At 35.8% G+C, this 17,952-nt stretch overlaps 1 protein-coding gene across 1 annotated transcript in view; it reads left to right on the top strand.

Annotated features, from left to right (window-relative positions):
• Nucleotides 1-1,494: 1,494 nt before the first annotated feature.
• The window catches only part of SHOC1 (shortage in chiasmata 1), a 45,097-nt gene continuing 28,639 nt past the window's right edge, over nucleotides 1,495-17,952 (top strand). The window contains exons 1-11 of the mRNA XM_039567728.1: nucleotides 1,495-1,565; nucleotides 3,118-3,247; nucleotides 3,802-3,883; nucleotides 5,510-5,700; nucleotides 7,359-7,521; nucleotides 9,382-9,484; nucleotides 10,178-10,334; nucleotides 11,594-11,701; nucleotides 14,849-14,978; nucleotides 15,810-15,904; nucleotides 16,895-17,137. Of these exons, the coding sequence (XP_039423662.1) occupies nucleotides 1,497-1,565; nucleotides 3,118-3,247; nucleotides 3,802-3,883; nucleotides 5,510-5,700; nucleotides 7,359-7,521; nucleotides 9,382-9,484; nucleotides 10,178-10,334; nucleotides 11,594-11,701; nucleotides 14,849-14,978; nucleotides 15,810-15,904; nucleotides 16,895-17,137 (1,471 nt within the window). The 5' untranslated portion in view covers nucleotides 1,495-1,496. The remainder of the gene's footprint in view (nucleotides 1,566-3,117; nucleotides 3,248-3,801; nucleotides 3,884-5,509; nucleotides 5,701-7,358; nucleotides 7,522-9,381; nucleotides 9,485-10,177; nucleotides 10,335-11,593; nucleotides 11,702-14,848; nucleotides 14,979-15,809; nucleotides 15,905-16,894; nucleotides 17,138-17,952) is intronic.

The following is a 17,952-nucleotide window of genomic DNA, read 5'->3' as shown; positions in this document are numbered from 1 at the left end:
ACGGAGTAGTATTTGTAGGTCCCACTTTTTCAGTTTTAAACTGGAAAGTTGGGACGTACCCGGATGTGGTGGTTTTGGTGTTTACTGATTGACACCACCTTTAAAAACTAGTGGTGCCTGGAGTGACTGCTGGGCAGTTGACCACTTCTAGCTGTGTTAATTCAAATTCTATCACTGAGAGTAATAGTTGCAATTCTACAGGTGATACACATCAGTTCTGCTAAGGTGCAGTTCTATCCACCGCTCTCCAGCATTTAAGGTGCAGGTCCATTCCTCCTTACAAACGCATCCCGGCTCGCTCTACTCTCCCACACCAAATCTGTTGGATGTAGATCTGATGGAGGGTCCAGCAGGCTGTCCAAAGGGTTTTCTTTAGCATCTTGTGATTTTGGTCCGCTGTTTCGTACTGTCCACACTCCTTCCATCAGAAAGTTCCCGTCTACTTTGTTCTCAATATGATTTTGCATACCTTATTCCGTGTTCTGTTTATTTGCCTGAACCTACCTTTTTATCTCTCCTGTACTTCTTTTCTTTGCCCAGACTCCTTGCAAGTAAGCAACTGTGTCCTAGTTACTTTTTCTTCCACCGATTCCAATTGTGTTACATCCATACCTGAATTTGGTATTTCCAAATTTGTTAGGTAGGCAATTTTAGCCTGATGTCGTGATACTTACTGGTACATATGTGAAGATTGTTTTCTGTCAAAAGTTTCCCTTATGGCCCTACAATTAATTTTGGTTGCATTTCAATCACATCATACACTTTCTGATAGAATTATCTTAATTTATCTTTGACTCTTTTACCTATATTTAATTAAGAAAAAGTACTGTCTTACCTTATGCAGATCCCAGCTACAATATATCCTGTTTTGCATTCATAGTGTATCTCTGGCCTTGTGCAGTTTCTGCCTCTCTTCTGGTTCCCCTCAGAAGCATTGACTAACTTAGAGGCCTGGTGTTCATGAGGGCCTCTTGCTCCCAGCTAGCCTACACAATCTCCTTTTCTCTTGTAAAACTGAAAGGAAGGAGAAAGTCCCCTCACAAATACATGAGGCAGTGAAAAGTTAATAGCCTAGACAGTTGAATTAGTGCCATTAAAAAGTAGTTTATAATCCATAAAAATTTATTGAATCAGTTAATTTAAGAGTTATTGCTTAAGGGAGGTAATTTGCATTGCCTACATTCACTTGATGGTTCTAAAGGTTTTCTGTGGAATAAGCACCAAGAGGCATAGCTAAAAAAACAACCAAAAGCCCAGTTCTTTCAGATAAAAAAATATTCATGGTCTGCAGTTGGTCTGTTACATCCTTCCAAAGGAAGAACACTGAATGCTTTGGGTAGCCTTCTTCTACAAGAAATTCAGTCCAAAGTGCATGTGCTAGAAATTAGGAAGCTATTCATGTTGAACCTGAATTTCAACCTTCTCTTTCAACATTCTGAGGTGATATAAAAAGTTTTTAACTGTTCGATATTCTATATATCTTCCAGACAACTGAAATGTTGAAAACATCACAAAACAAGATGTTTGCAGCTTTGAAGTATCACTCAACAGACTATTTATATGAGGTATAGTTTTATTGTTTCTCTTAATAGTCTGAACAAAATATAGCAGTTACTGAAGAAAAGATTGAGTACGAATTTAAAAAGATAACAAGAACTACTTGCTTTAGAATTCTCTTTCAGAAAGGTTCTTGTGCTGCACTTTGTGGGATAACATAGTGAAGTGATTACAGGTTTTTTTAATAAAAAATTTAAGTGCAATTTTGCCCAAACTGAAAAGCATCAGTTATTTTTAGTGTCTGTTGCACTTGTTATTTACTTATCGTGCACATACAAGTTTCCTGCTTGAAGCTTTCTTGCAAAATACACTGTGCCTTCTAATGCATTAAATTAAATTAATTGCTTTCTGGAGAACTAATCCAGTTTTCTAGCTACTTTGGTGTGTATGAGAATAGTGATACACCATGCTGTATTCCTTAATGATTGTAGGGAAGACGTGTTGCAATGTCTTAGATGAAATTCATGGAAAGGAATTTTTTTTCCACACCAACAATGAATATTTTGGCTTTATAGATTTTGATCAAGTAAGATCTAGAAGCCTTGTGAAGTCTTGTTTTCCTTCCCATCTCCTTCTGTGAAGTTGCCAACCTCTTATCCCTGAATCACCCTCTCATAATTGGATTTTTACTTACTTATATTTTCAAAGAAATGCCACAGACCAAATACAGGACTTCTTTTGTAGAGAAGTAAAGTGGTTCTTTGCCTGAATGGGGCATTTCTAGTGTGTGAGCAGAATAATGTAACAAGACGTGATGCCTTCAGGAGTTCAGGGAGAGTACAAGGACACACAGAAGCGCTCCTGGCACCTAACTGGAGAATTGCAGCCTGGGAAGTGGTCCAGCAATAGTACTTGAGCTTAAACTGGGATCCGTGTTATGAAACATGGCCCACATCCCTTTCCTTGGAGTACAGCAACTGATATGTATAGTGCCAGTGGACGTACCTGCTGTTTTCTTAGATTGTAGCAAAGAGAACGTCTTTTCCTATTGTAATTCCAACGGGTTATTGAATCTGGTAATCAGTGAAACGTCACTAAACTTGCCACATAGACTATTTAATTTCTGAATTCAATTGATTACTAACCCTGGTTTTAGTGAAAATGAAAGGCTTTAAAAGAGCTTTCATCAGCTCATAATGGCGCATGAAAGTCAAGAGGTCTTAGAATATTAGAATATTAAGAGGACTTGAAACAGCAACAGTAGAAATGATACTAAGTTGTTTCTGGTCAACTTACCCATGTGTCCATTCAGGAGACCATTCCAAGTGTTAAGATAAGCACTTGTAATTGCACATTCAAAGTTTAGTTAAGGTGTAGTTAAGCATATGTGCAGTTCTGTGTACTCAGAGGTGTAAATTAGAAGCTAAGTAGCAAATCAGGTAAATGTTAGTATCTTTTCTTAGTTTGGATTGTGTTAGCATTACAAGAATAAGGTTTAAATATAAAATACAGTGTTCTAATAGAATACCCTCAAAAGCAGTGGGAATGTTTGAAGAGGTAGTGCACAAAAAGAATGGAACTGTCTCTCTCATAATTTTATTGCATGCCTTTTTTATTCAGAGCATGGCCAGACAGAAGTTTTCCATCTGGAAGTTATCACTTTGCTTTCCTCCCTGCTTACATCAAGATGAAAAGTATCATCTCAATGGACTCTTTGCTGATGATAAGTATAGGAAGCCATGGACTAGAAGTATGTTATATAATCCTTAAGTTTAGTTTAGATTTACTGTAGATAAAAGGAAAACTTGTGTTTATCCGTAATATGGTAAGTCTGACATAGCACTGTCAGTTCTTATAGCTCTTGAAGGTAGGACATCTTCATTGCCCAAAGAGAAACAAATGGGTAATGGGTATTTATCTGTGTGGCACCATAAATGAGATGATATTTTATTAGTTCGTAGAGATCTCTGGAAAGATTTCTTTCTAGACAAATGTTTATGGAAGAAAAGCAATGATCAGAGATAAGTCACATACTAAATCTGATTAGTTGGGAGAGGTTTGGAAGATGATGCTGAGATGATGAGATACGGGAAAAAATGAGGTTTTCAAATGACAAAGGTAAACATATGTATAAAAGTGTTTGCATCTTTCTTGTGCATTTGTATTACCTTTGCTAATGGAAGGCGGTGTTTCTTCTGTACATCATGTGTAAAGCTTGATTAACCTCTGCAATGATTTAAACAATATATAAAAATTCATTTTAATATTTTCTGTGTGATTTCTTTTCTCTCCTTTTCATCTTAGTTGGTTCAACACGGAACATGATTGCTATTTCAGTATTGGATCAGTGGAAGAAAAGTTTGCCTGTGGAGGATTTCCTGGAAAAGTCAGTAACTTTAAGTTAAACACATTTATGATTTCTTTGATATCATTCAGGTACTTTGTGAATTATAAGCTAATGATGAAAACAGAATATGAAGATGTTTCCTGACAGTAAGAAGTGTGTTGGAACTCTACACTCTATCAGATAGCTTAAAGATGCTTTTTTCACTAAAAGTAGTATTGTGTTTTTATGGAGTTCACTGCTTCTTTATATTGTTTTTTAGTGGTTGTGTAATTTATTTATGGCATTGGAGAAAGTCTCTGAAAACTGCATGAACATGAAAATAAGCATTTTCCTCCCTCCTCTCTAAGACAATGATCTCCTGTAACTGTACAAGCATAGCTATATGACTTGAATATATTTTTCCATACTTAGAAGTCTGCATTAAAATATTTGCCATTTTCTAGAACAGCCCTACTAGGGCTTTGACTTTGGAAGAGGTGGCCTCTGTACTCTCAAAATACGCAACTCAGTTAGGTTTTTTCTGTCTATAAAACTGTAGTGAAACCCGGTGATTTCAGTGAAGTTGGCCCACATGTAACTGGGCAGTGTTTTAAGGTTCATGGATTTTCAAAGGTTTATGCCATGTGAAACTTTGGATATTAGTTATTATCAGTACCACATGGTTATTACTTGTGAACTATACTACTTGTAGCTTCAAAATTAACTTCTGAACTATAATCAAAATGGTGTAAAACTGTTGATTTTTTTAATTCCCCTCTGTTGCTGTTTACGCATGAAGTCCTGTACTGAATTTCAGAGGTGCACTTATACACTGAGTTTATGAGAATTACCTTTAGATGACTAGCAAATAGCAAGATGGTGTAATGCAAAGTGTTAGTAAAAATATGAATAAAGCAATAGGATGCACAATTGAGAAATTACTTGTCTGAAATGAGAATATTAAGTACAATAACTATAGATGAACTGCTTTGGGTTCTTCAGAAATGCTGACATTTCTCATGTCATGTCTGATGACTCATCAGTCAGAGTCACTGTACTGTTGCAGTCAATTTATATGGGTGGCACAGCATTAGCACATATTTTAATCAACAATTGTAACTGTTTTGTCCGGATGCATACTTAGCTCAGGAATATGATGGTTGTCTTTTTTTTTTTTCCTTTCTATAGTAAAATGATTTTGCTGCTTATTTGGCAAATGGTAGGGAGGTTTTCTTAATAAATACTAGTAGTACTGAGGTTAGTATTAAAAGTGACAGGAAATTGAAGTGGTTTTGTTTCTTCACTTACCCTGTCTTTTTCCTATTGCTGTTACTTGCAATTTCTTCATGGTTTTTGAAACAGAAGTGTACGTTTAACCCAGCAGTGAATTTTCGTCAGAAATGTTATGACATTAATAGGTTTCATGCTTTTTTTCCTTTTGTTCAATTTGATGCTGGGTGTAAACTTAAAGGGCTTTTTCTTGGGGAAGAATTGAACATGTAATCTGAACATGGATCCAGTGAATAGAGAGAACTCTGTAATTTCCAATCTTCTTAAGTGAATACAGTGATTATCAAAGTTGTTAGAGCACCTTGATGAGTGTTGTAGATTCACTGAGGAGTCAGGGAAGTTACAACATTGATTTTGCTACAGCTTAAGTGTCAGACATTTTTTTCTGTTTTCTAGGAAACCTATCTCCTCTGTAGAGTTTCAGACTAGTAATGATTTAGTAGAAGTAATTCCAAGTTCAAATCCATGCTCTGAGACTGACATGGAAGAACCTTTTTTACTTATAAAGAATGTTTCTAAGGAAGATTCTACCCAAGACAAATATTTGAAGATTTACTATGCCACTGAATTTAAAGAACCATGGCAAGGTAAAATATTCAATCCACTGTTTTGTAACTTTTGGTAGAGTAATCTTGTTAACATCGCTAATTTTTTGTGCATTCTCCAGAGACATTGATGAAATCATTTGGGTGATGAAAACCTTTGCAGTTGTGTAAGGTATAACCACTAAAGACAGATTTATTCCCTGGAGAAGCAAGGCTTGTGTTACTAGTTCAAGAGAGAGCCAAAAGAAGTTTAAGATAGATTTTTTTGTGAGGATCTCTTTGAATTAGCATCATAAAACAGCTTGGTGGGAACATAATCAGTATCCATCATTTCTGGGCAATATGAGAGAACAGAGAGTTATTACAGATAGGGAGTCAACCAAGGATTGAAAAGGGGATGTGGGAATAAGGAGACTTCCATATTGGTAAAAAATAAGGAAGAAGAACAAAAAACTCCCTTTGAACTTCCATATGTATCATATATGTGTAAAATGTATGTGTAGATACGTATGTATTTCATACTGCAAATGTAAGGGAATGTATCAAAAGTGGTTGCTGCATCACTTCTGTCTCAGGAGAGCAGTACTTTAAACTCAAAAGAAATAGAATCATGTGATGGCTTGGGTTGGAAAGAACCTTTTAAGGGAGTCCAACTCCCCTGTAATCAGCTCAGGTTGGTCAGATCCACATCCAACCTCATGTTGAACACCTCCAGGGATAGGGTGTTGACACCTCCCTTGTTGTAAGAAACTGTTTCCTTATTTCTAATTTAAGTCATCCCTCTTTAAGGTTAAAACCTTAAACATTACCCTAAAATGTCTATCCCCACCTTTCTTATAGGCCTCCTTTAAGTACTGAGAAGCCACATTAAGGTGTCATCTCTTCTTCAGGCTGAACATATGCCAGTTCTCTCAGCCTTTTCTAACAGGAGAGGTGTTCTTTTCCTGTGATCGTTTTTGTGAACCTTCCTCTGGGCCTGCTCCAAGAGGTCCATGTCGTTTTTCTACTGAGGACCCCACAGCTGGATGCAGTGTTCTAGGTGGGGTCTCACCAGAGCAGAGCAGAGGGGCAGAAAACTGTCCCTCGCCCTGCTGCCCACACTGCTTTGGATGCAGCCCAGGACACGTTTGGCTTTCTGAGCTGTGGGTGCTCATGGCTGGGTCATGTCCAGCCTCTCACCCACCAGCACCCCCAAGGCCTTCTCACAGGGCTGCTCTTGATCTGTTCATCCCCCCTCCCCAGAGCTGATACAATAATGTCATCTTTCTTGAAATCATAGTAATTTGTGACTTTTTTTGTAATTTTTTTTTTCTTCAGAATTAGGGAACTGCATTTAGGTTTAGACATGCATGGAGAGACTGCCTCGTTTCTATATTTAAAATTGCACTGAGCTAAGTTTCGTTATCATGCTTGAAAGCAGAAACAAGGATATGAAAAGAAAATACCTTTTGTATTTAACAGGCATTATGTCAGACAAAAGAAAAAGCAAAAGAAAGCTAGAGGTGATCGTGTGAACCATGGAAGTCTAGACTTTGTTGCACTTTAAATATTTCAGGATATTTAAACTTTAAGTAAAAGAGCAGTTAATGTTTTGCTGACAGTTTTAGTATTCCAACAGTTGCTCAACAATACTCTTTATTCTGATAATTCTTAGTATTTTTATCTCATTTTATAACATATTTTTGCTTATATTTTCTCAGATTTATGTTTGGAAGAGGATTTTGTTTTTATCGATAATCTTGAAAATTTTCATAAAAAGCTTCCAACTTTATCTATACTTCGGAGCAGACTACAGTTTTTTTTAGTGAAAGATCCCCTTTTAGATTCTGAAGGACAGATTTTAACAGCAGAGAATATGTTCAGGTACCTACTATTTTCTGTATAATATTAAACATAAAAAATAGTCTGTGTATAATGCCATTAACATTTTAACATTTGTTGTATTTTACCTTTAGTTTATATTTGCAACAGGTAAAGACTTTAGTTTTCTTCTCAGGAAAAAATGAGGAGGGTGAAATTTATATGCGTTAAGAAAACTGTCTTAATGAAATTGTCATTTTTACATTCTGTAAGTGTGAAATGTAGTCAGGATATTAGTTTTGGAATACTGACAAAAGGTACATCTTTAAGGGACCTTGTCCTCCCTCAAGCTGACTGATTCCCTGTCATGAAATTATCACTAAATTTAACAGGGCTAGGATTTTACACATGCTTCCATGTTTCGTTTTTCTCTCCTTCAGATGTGCTGTCAGTAAATCCATGCTCTTACCCTGTTGAATTGTATTTCTCGAAGTTTAAATATTAATTATTCTTATGGTTTTGCTCAGTTTTGTATTGCTAGTTTGATTGAATTTAATTGAATTATGTCATGAATTTGAACAAACCAGTACATTAAAACAGGTATAAGTTGTATCAAAAATGGGCCAGTATTTTGTTAATATACTCATGGTATAAAATCTGGCTGTTGGTTTACTAAATTGTATGTTGGTTTACTTCATGTCTGGACTACTTGTATTGCTTCCTTTGCACTTGAAAGGGTTGCATGATTCACGGGCAAGGTAAAGCAAATTTTAACTGAACCAACTGTACCCATACAGTAGAAGAACAGGGAGGAGTGGGGTTGTTTGCCATTTTTTTCAGACATGTGCCCCAGTCTTGCAGTGAATTTTGGACATAAGACTGTGTGAGTGCTCTAAATATCCAGTGAAGATAACGTGATCCAAATTCTACAATGACTTTCAGAAATACCAGTAATGGGAGAAAAAAAATGCTAGTGTGAAGCTTTACAGAAATAGCTCTGACCTCCTGATCTGTGGTTGACTAGCAAAACCATGGACCTGTCCAAGGTGGGAGTCCAGATCTCCTAGTGCAGCACACAGGAAGATGCATTTAGAGAAAGGGACTCAATTAGGCAGATTTCTACTTCAGTTTAAATTCATGAGCATCCCAAGGCTGGACACAGAACAATTTGTACTCTTCAGTCTAAAATATTCCTCCAGGAAAATAGTAGTGTCAGGGACTGATGAGGAAGTTACTCCCCTAAAAAGTCACTGTAGACTTAGTGCCGGTAATTGTCACAAAGGACAAGCCTGAGGAAGAGTCTTCTTTCTACCTGACGAATCTTCATCCCTGTGCTCTTTGTGTCCTTGCTTTACAATGCAAGTAGTAGCCTCATTCCTGTGTTCTACTTCCAAGTGTTTTAAAGTTTTTCAGGTAAACCAGGGAACATACTTCTAGTTTTCTCTTTAACTAATAATAAGCACACTCTGCCTTCTTTCCTGCTGAATCTTGCCTGAAGATAGACACTAAAGGTGACAAAGAGAAGTAAGGTAAATAGATTACAGAGACTTTATGTATAGTAAAAAATTTGACATTGGAAGAAATTAGATCTGCAGCTTTTGCAGAAAGCACTTTTACATGAGGGGACTTATGTGTTGGGAACTTGAAGAATTATAATATGAGGGTTTTTTTCTGTAACTGTTTAAGGCTGGCCCCAATATTAGGCAGTTCTACTCTGCATATAATGCATTATTTCTTGGAAATTTTTTTTGGTTAATTACACAAATCAATACGGCATCACTTGGAATTGCCTTCTTAGGAAAGGCATGAATTTAGAAAAACTTTTGCCATGTATATGGCTATGAAAACTATTGCTGAGAGTTTCAGTCTTAGACATTAAGTAATACAAAGAAGTCACTTACTTTCTTTTATGATTTTTTAAAGAGAATGTTTGACTTTCCAAAATGAAATGAAGATGGAAGAGAGTCAAAAGGAATTGCAGGGGATTAAAGAGGATTTCTGTACTATATCAATAAAAGACGAAGAGGTATTATCCTGTTGTTTCATACTATATATTAGTGGTTGTTCTATGTTGTGCATATATGTTTGCTCACCTGCAAGCCATTTTACTGAATTCTTTTCATATTTGCCAAATATTTTGAGCTTTCATATTTTCAAGATTAGAAAACACTGGTATTATTTGGGTTTTTTTTAATTCTTGGATGCTGTTTTTAGCAATCTCCACTCTGACTAGCTGTTTCTCCTGGTACCTGATGTGTTTGCAGTTTTATGTAGATAACTTGTTGCACTAAGAATAAAAATTAATCAGAACAGGAAGCCATGACATGAGCATGGGAAAGGGGAAGCTCCAAGACATGTTCTGCAATTTGAGGGGCCAGCTTGTCTTTTTTTTTTAAAGAAGTCAAATCTACTTTTTGCTCCATTTTTCAAAATTCTAAAAAACAAACTTTCAATTTAAAATAAATGAGGATTTTACTTGATTTGGAACTGTAAGTAAAGATACCTTTTTTACACTCCAGTGACTCAATCTGAAATTGTGTAACACTGTATTTTACCCTGTATTGAGCAAAGCTTTGTGTGTGCTGTGTAATTGTCAAGTGGTAAGAGCTCTTAAATTGGTTTAGAATTAATTTATTTCACGATTCTGAAGATGCTTTGACTGTACAGTAATTTCAAAGGAAATTTACTGACCATTCTGTTGTGATTAATATTTTTTCAGTATTTCCTGTTGCCTGTTGAGTTAGAATTCAGCAAACCCAACAATGGCAGATCTGATTGTGTTAAGAGTCCATCATACTTGGAACTAAAGGAGGTGTTAAATTTAGCTCCAGTCACTGTAGATGATGAAGACCTTTGCAAACAAATGATCAGAGAAGGTGAGGGTTGGCTTTCTTAAGTACTTGACCTAATTTTCCTTTCATTTGAACACATTTAACATAATCAAGCTCTTTTATATTGAGCTCACCTACAAATTACATCTCATCAGATGAGAATTTCTGTGGATGAACTAGGAACTGTGCTATACCCAAATTTCTGGTATTGGATGTGTCTCCTTAAGGGGTAGTAAACTACCTGCCATTTGATTTAGTCCAAGGTTCTGTTGTAATCTTGAACACAATTGTAATATGAGCCATGATTTGTGATATATGATCAACCATAATTATAATCATTTGGTCTTGTGTTCTCTAATCTGTTTTTAAGTTTACTTTCAGAGACTCCCTAAGAAGATTATATGCAAAACTGTCATAACCATAAGAAATGCTTTTGTTGCATTGTAATTGCAAGCACAAAAACAGATTTCTGGGGGGAAAAAGGGTTAAATATTTCCATAGATAACAGGATTATTCTCGATGCTGCGGTTTCTTTAAAGGAGTTTTAGAAAAATTACTGAATGCTCTTATACTACTGATAAATATAACTTTAATGACAGTTATTGGCTAATGGATTGATTTGTATGACAGTATTTTGCTTAATTAAAAAAAAGACATTGCCTGAGGGTTGGGGGTTTAAGTCAAAATGAATAATTTTCCACTTTTTTCGTGGACAAGAAGTAGCTCAAAGAAGGAAGTTAATGCTTCTGAAGATGGAGGGTGTGTACTGAATTCTGTGTCTGCTAGGGCAGCAGTTTGAAGTAATCCAGTATCTTAACTGAAGATAGAAACAAAACTTTTAGAAGTGGATATTTGACTAGGACAATTTCATGTACATTCCTCTGATATATTTAGTATGTGCCATGTTTCAGCTGAGATTGAAGAGATTTGAAGATTCTGTACATAAGTGTCAACCTGTTGGGGTTTTTTTGTTCTGTTTTAGTCCTTTTTTAGTAGCAAGAGAATCTACATACACATACTCCTAGTAAACTGTATTTAGGCTACTTAATTGTTCTGGAAATTGCTGTAGTCATAAGAGCTTGGAGTAATTCAGATAGTGACTGCGCAATACTGTGGGGGATTTTTTCTCTCACTTAAGGGACAAGACTGAGCACTGCTCTAATCAGCGAAAGCATTTGGGGTTACTAAGCATGACTAATTTTTCATAATAATATGTCATTGAGGTTCAGTAAAAAGATTGAAAGCTCTGACGGGAAAAATTAATAAATGGTTCATTTACGGCACCTTTTAAAATCTGTTTTCAGATCTCAAATCAGAAATTACATACAAAATAGAAATTTCCAAGTACTGTGCCGTTCCACAAGAGGTTTGCTCCAGTATTAGCACAAGTATGTTGGAATTCTGTGAGTCAGGTAGGAAGATCTGTGTAAATCAAGGGGAGATATTTAAAATGAATTCTTCAAGTGGTTTTTCCAATATTCCGTTCATGGGAGAACATGTACCACATATATAAGAAGATTTGCTTCATGTAATCTACTATTTCGTACCCACATCATAAGGAGGTAGAAGTGCCATACTCCTTTCTAGACCTTTGTAGTCTAAGCACAAGCAACTTTACAATTCCTTCATGTTGCTTTTGGCTGCATGTGATGTCTATAACTTTTGCACTTGATTAGGTTTTTAGATCTTTTTAATCTAGCAACTCATCTACCGAGAGAGGGCAGATGGAAGTTAAGGCAGACTGATTTAAAATTGTGGAGTCAAAGAGCACAGTTTAAAGTTAGTTAAACTATTAGGTAAACACTTTCAAAAGAGGGTGGTGGAGAACAATTCGGGTAGAAGTGTTGTGTTTGTAACTTCTAGAGATTCAAAACTCCTGTGCAGACATTCTGTTTTGCAAATGGTTCAGTAATTACATGTGTTTGGTAAGTTAAGTTGTGTAGTCGCCAGAGCTGTTTTCTACAGAAATAAACTCAAAGTGTTGAATAGTTGCTAACGTGCATTGAATCCTTACTTCTCTTATGCTGGGATCAGGAAATCCTTTGTATCCACCTTTAATATTAAAAGTGTATTCACCTTTAATAGCTTGAAAACCCAAGTCATGGTGTCTACACCATCTACCAATGCTGAGCAGCTTTGGTGTCTGACTGCTCAACCTAGTCATCCAACTTTAGTTAAGGTTTTTTTGGGCATAATGTATAGTCTTCGCCAGCCTTACTATATTCACAGCTAAATTCTGGCTGGCTAAAAGAGGCAGAAAAACAGCTGTGTTGGTGACATTTTTCACCTTTCATTTAATGCAGAAGGAGCTGCACAAAGAGTAATATTTACAAATTAATGTGATCTGAGTAGAGTGTCAATACATGATTATACATGTACCTCATCCTAATGTATATGCTATCTATGAAAAGATCCGTTGATTATTGTAGTGGAATTTTGGTTGAAACAATCATATCAGTTCAAAGTGTCTGATATAAAAGCTCAGTGCAAACATACCAAGTTCCACCGAGATAAAGTTACGTTTATTTTACAGCTGGAGATTATTGTCTGGCATGAGAAACTGTAATCTGTGTCTCCTCAGATCTCTGCTCTTCTAAATCTTACAAGCAGGAGGGGCTTCAGTGCAGTAGGTCTGAGTAGTTTGGGACTCTTTTCCTATATGCCATAACAATAAATTAACTGTGATCTTCTCTAGGATATTGCCCATTCCTCTGCAGTAGATGAGTAGTCAAGCCGTCTTGAATTGTCTTTTAAAGAAAGTGGCTGCATTAAGTTTTATTACCAGTTGTTGCCTTAGCTCTGCTGTTGAATCAGACAGAATTATACTTTTGGGGCACAGTCAGCTTCTATCTCTCTGTCTCTCTTTTCTTTTTTTTTTTTAGTATAGACTCAGATCTGTAAGATCGAGACCTACAAACCTGTGCAAGCACTGCTAAGATGCAGTTTGATAGCAGAAGTTTCTGTATTGGGTGTCAAGACCCGACTGTCTTCTCCTTCTTATTAATTTTACTCTTTATGAGTTACGAGAAGTGAAATATGTTTGCTTGAACCCAGAGAAAAAGCAGTCGTAAGACTAAGCTGTCTTTCTCTCATCATTGGGTTTGTTTAAAAAAGGCATCAAGCAACAAGATAGTTCTCTGAGTCAGCAATGTTCTGAGAAGGGGAATGTTACTCTGAGTATAGGCAGAGTTTAACTAATGTGGCTGATCAAAAAATTCCAGTCCCAAAGGCAAAAATAACTAGACAAGAATGAATATGAATAGTATCGCTCAAAGAGAAAGAATAGTTCTTTTTAGATATGGCTGGTATTTTTACTGTCCTGAGATCAGCTCCTGTCCTGTTCAAAGTAAAGTCCTAAAATTGTTGTTCCTTACAAAAACTGCTTTGTGAGCTGAAATTCACAGCATAAGCTCACTGAGCTTTTTTTTGTTCTAAGTAAGAGGGAAAGTATGTTGCTTTCTTTTGTACCCAGTTTTATTTCTTACCTTTTTTTTCTGCTTTTTGATATGTTTGTGTCCTCTGTCTTTCTAACATTGTCCCTCACCCTTCCTGCCTAACAATTGGCTTGTTAGGTCCTTCAAGGAGAAGCCATGAGCAGCTGGACAGGTGACTGATTCATAGCGTGCTTTGTGCCAATTGGCCAAGCAACGTGGGTATGACGATTGCATCTACTTACTGCCTGGTGGAATGAATAGGGAATTCATTACAAGTGTTTTTCCTTATGGAGGCACTGATTTATTCACAATTTTTCTGCCTTAATTTTCACAGAACATGAAACAACTGTGGTTTTTGTGATTTCTGCTTTCTGGTTAGTAGAATGCCAGAGAGAAGAATACCATGTAAACCACCAAAATCAGTGAAGTTGCAAATTCCTAATAACACTTGAATAAAACCCAATAATCTTTAATATGTCTACATTTAATATGATTGGCCAAAAAAAAAAAAAAAATAGAATGTTTAAAGTTACTTGCAGAGGACTTTTAACATGCCAGGTTTGTATACTGCTTTAAAAAAAAGCCAAACTGGTGTTGTAATTCATTTCAGTGCCCATCCCTAGAAATTTCAATGAGTACTAATTCTGCTTGAAAGAGTAATCTTTTCTTTAAAATCCTGACTGTTTCTGAAGTCCTTGAGGCCGTTCTTACAGCCATTCTTACAGAATCTTACAGCCACCACAGTATTGTCTGTAATCTCTCTCCCACCTAATTAACTTCATTTATGGAGGAACTATCTAAGAAGTCCAACAGGCATGAATATCAAAACCTCAGCCATGGTACCCGATGATTTAATTATAAAAATAATCTTATATGTGAAGCGTATGTACCCAGAACTACATTAAAGGAATGTGATCTACACATTATTATCCCCAAACTGTCTGGAAATTAGATGTGAAGTATTTGGGGTATATAGCTTAGTGAATTGTCCCATGAAAATCTTTTATATTTTAATCCAAAACTTCACTAGTGTAAAATTCGTAAGCATGTGTATTTCATTCACAAGTAGCTTTGTGGTTTTGATTTTTTATTTTTGTTTTGGCTGGGGTTTTATGCTATTTTCAGCTGAATATATTCCATATTTGAAAGATGAAATGGACATGCCTTTAACTCCTCCATGCAGACAACAAAGATCATGGGCTAATTTTCTGTGGAGAGGACTTCAAGAAGAACCTATTTCTCTCTCTGGTAACAGGTAATGAAACCTTGGTAGTGACAAATTCTGTCATGAATCCTCTAAATCATAAATCCTCAAAATTATGGAAAAAATAACTTTAGTGTATTTATGAATTGGTACTTTCATTCTTTGAGCTGCATATATGTTGTGTTTTTGTGAAAGAGTGACAGAATGCATGGTCCATATCTGTGGTTTTCCAGGGAAGCCTGAAAAAGGAAAGGAAGTTGCTTCTGTAGACCTCTTCCTCTGGGGGGATTTAATAGCCTGAAAATCCAGTCTCCTTTCTGCAGTAGGCAACAGTAAATACTTAAAGTATTTAGCAAGTGTATGTATGGGCATATGTGCATATTTATACCTATGGCAGGCATAAATATATTGCACAAGGATCACCTGCAAAATATCCAGAAGAGATATAGTAAGAAAGTATTGTCTATTTAGGGGATATCCTCCAACCACAGATTTCAGGCCTTTTCATGCCAAGAGAGGATTAGGATTGCTTCATCTTTTCCTTCTCATCTTATTTGAGACTAGCATTTTTTGCCTTGGTATCTTTCTATCATATGCAGGAGGAATTTCAATATCCCTTTGGGGTGGGAGCCACAGTCTAGACAGAATTCTCATTCAGTGCTGTTTTATTTCATGACCCAGCCTTGATGGCTCCTCTTCTCACTCTTTCCTGTTGTCCTCTGTGTGGATAGGAAAAAAATTTTAATGAACAAGTGAGTAAAGAACGAACTGAAAATTTAAAGACAAAGTGGATCTTTAAAAGATAGTTCTATATAAATCAAAATTCAACAAATAATGCTGCTAAGCTTCATACCTGCAAGTCTTTTTTTATGTTCTTCATAGTATTTTGATTGCAGAGCCCTCTAGGGAATTCTTAGAATCTTTGGTATGGCAATCGGAGAAGTACCGGGATAATATGAGCTCTCTTTTGCTTGTTGGTAAGGATTTCTAATTGATGATCAATTTCTAATTGATGTTTACAAGTTCCATGTACATAGAGAAATATAGCAGAAAAGATTATGTTATATTACAGAGCACATATTTTGAGCCATTGAAGTTTATCCAATTACTGTAACCCTCTGAAGTTTGGATTATGTGATTGTTGTAGAACATACAAAAAGTTACAGTAGGGCAACATAGAAATTGTTATTCCATGTATCCTTCTATGGAGGTAATTTGAATTAAGTAAGAGTTTTATTTTTTTATGACAGTGTTCACTACTGTTATATACAATAACTAATGATTGACATTTGCTAATCAGTTGAACTCCTTTCTGTGTGCTATTTTCCCTTAAACAATGTTTCAAAATATGTATCAATCAATACAATAGAACTGAAAATAATATTGTAACTTCACAAGAATAGAGGAGAAACAGAATACACAAAACCAAAACAAGCTGCAGGCTGTTTATGAAAGTGCCAGAATATACACTACCACTATTCTTTAGTTTCATTTTATTTGACTTCGTTTTACAAGTCTTAGGATTAAGTTATGTATATTGACTTGTTTTGTTGTCCAATTCATTTTTACTTTGAGTTATAGTTGAAAATAATATATGGTATGCTCATTACTATTTCAGTTAATTTTTTTTCAGGTAAGGATTATGATAAGTCTTTGTAACCACGACAATAACCCACAGATAATTAACAAGATAATTTGTAACTTTAGTAATGCAGCTACACATTATTAGATCTGAAAAAAAATTTAAACCCCTACTCATAGAACTCAGAAAAGGCACACTTACTCTAGTAATGTTAACTGTTTTGAAGTTAAATCTATTGATGGACACAGAGTTACAGATGGAAGTATGAATAATAGATATATGTAGTAGGCCGCCAGTACTAGGGAACTTTCATTTCCTAAAGGACATTCTGTTTTCATCTTTCTAGATGATTGATATTATATGTTAATTTCTGGTTCTTTTGTAGAGCATCCAGCTGTTAACCTTGTGCATCAGCGTCATTCACTGACAGAGCTGCAGAAAAACCTGCCACCTGAGGTCGAAACACCAATGCTTAGCTCACTACAGGAGGGCTGGTGGCTTCATATGGGTTTAAATCCAGCAGCGGTAGAAATTTTGGAACAATTGGATATGGATGGCAGTAAAGCAAACAGTCTTCTTCCTACAGAAGTAGAAACATTCACACAATTTACATTGTATCAATTAGAAAGTAAGTAACTCCTTTTTTTAAAAAAGTGATAAAAAGGCAAAGATAGGTACTTTAACAGAGAATCACGCAGGGAGTTACGAATCTCCAAGAGCAAAGGAAATTAAATATTTCTTAAGAATAAAATGTTTTACAGCAGAATGAAAGAATGGCACTACTGCAATTAAGGTATGCTTTCTCTAACTTAGAACAAATTATAGGAACAAAAGTGTTTAACTACACTAAGTCATCTTTTCTATTACTGTGCAGATGAAGAGTAGCATCCACCTGTCGTATTATTTTTTAATGAAATAGTTTCATACAGGAGAATTTCTTAACAAGTAGTTGTTTTGCTTGGGAATATTTTAATAAAGCAGATATTTGCATAGTCCTACCTGCACAAGGTCAGTGGGGGGAGGACGTTACAGTGAAAATTCCTTATTTTGTGGTGCTGTAGAGGGTTTTTTTAATGCAGACTATTTCAAATTTGAACAGCTCATAACTTCAGAATTTCAAATGGGCAATTTTGCATACTTATAATCAAACTTCAACAAAAAATGCAAAAAGTTATTCAGATTTTGTTGTATACCTATGGCCAGACTGCAAGGCACCAGTTGTGGTTGTAGAACTCCAAGGATTGACAGTAGCATGATATATTGTGAAACAAATAGACACTGCTCACTGCTCAGTTAACTGCTTTTTACGTTTCTTTAATTGATTAGCTACTGTGTTTCAGATGGCTATGCAGCCACAATGCAAAAAGGTGGTAGTTCTAGTGAAGCATATCTTTAGAGGGAGCTGTTTGCATTCTTCTTTTTTCCCCTCTAAAAAATAACAAT

Source organism: Corvus cornix, chromosome Z (assembly GCF_000738735.6).
Source record: "Corvus cornix cornix isolate S_Up_H32 chromosome Z, ASM73873v5, whole genome shotgun sequence".
NCBI classification, from domain to species: Eukaryota; Metazoa; Chordata; class Aves; order Passeriformes; family Corvidae; genus Corvus; species Corvus cornix.
This window is presented reverse-complemented; position numbering and strand designations above follow the sequence as displayed.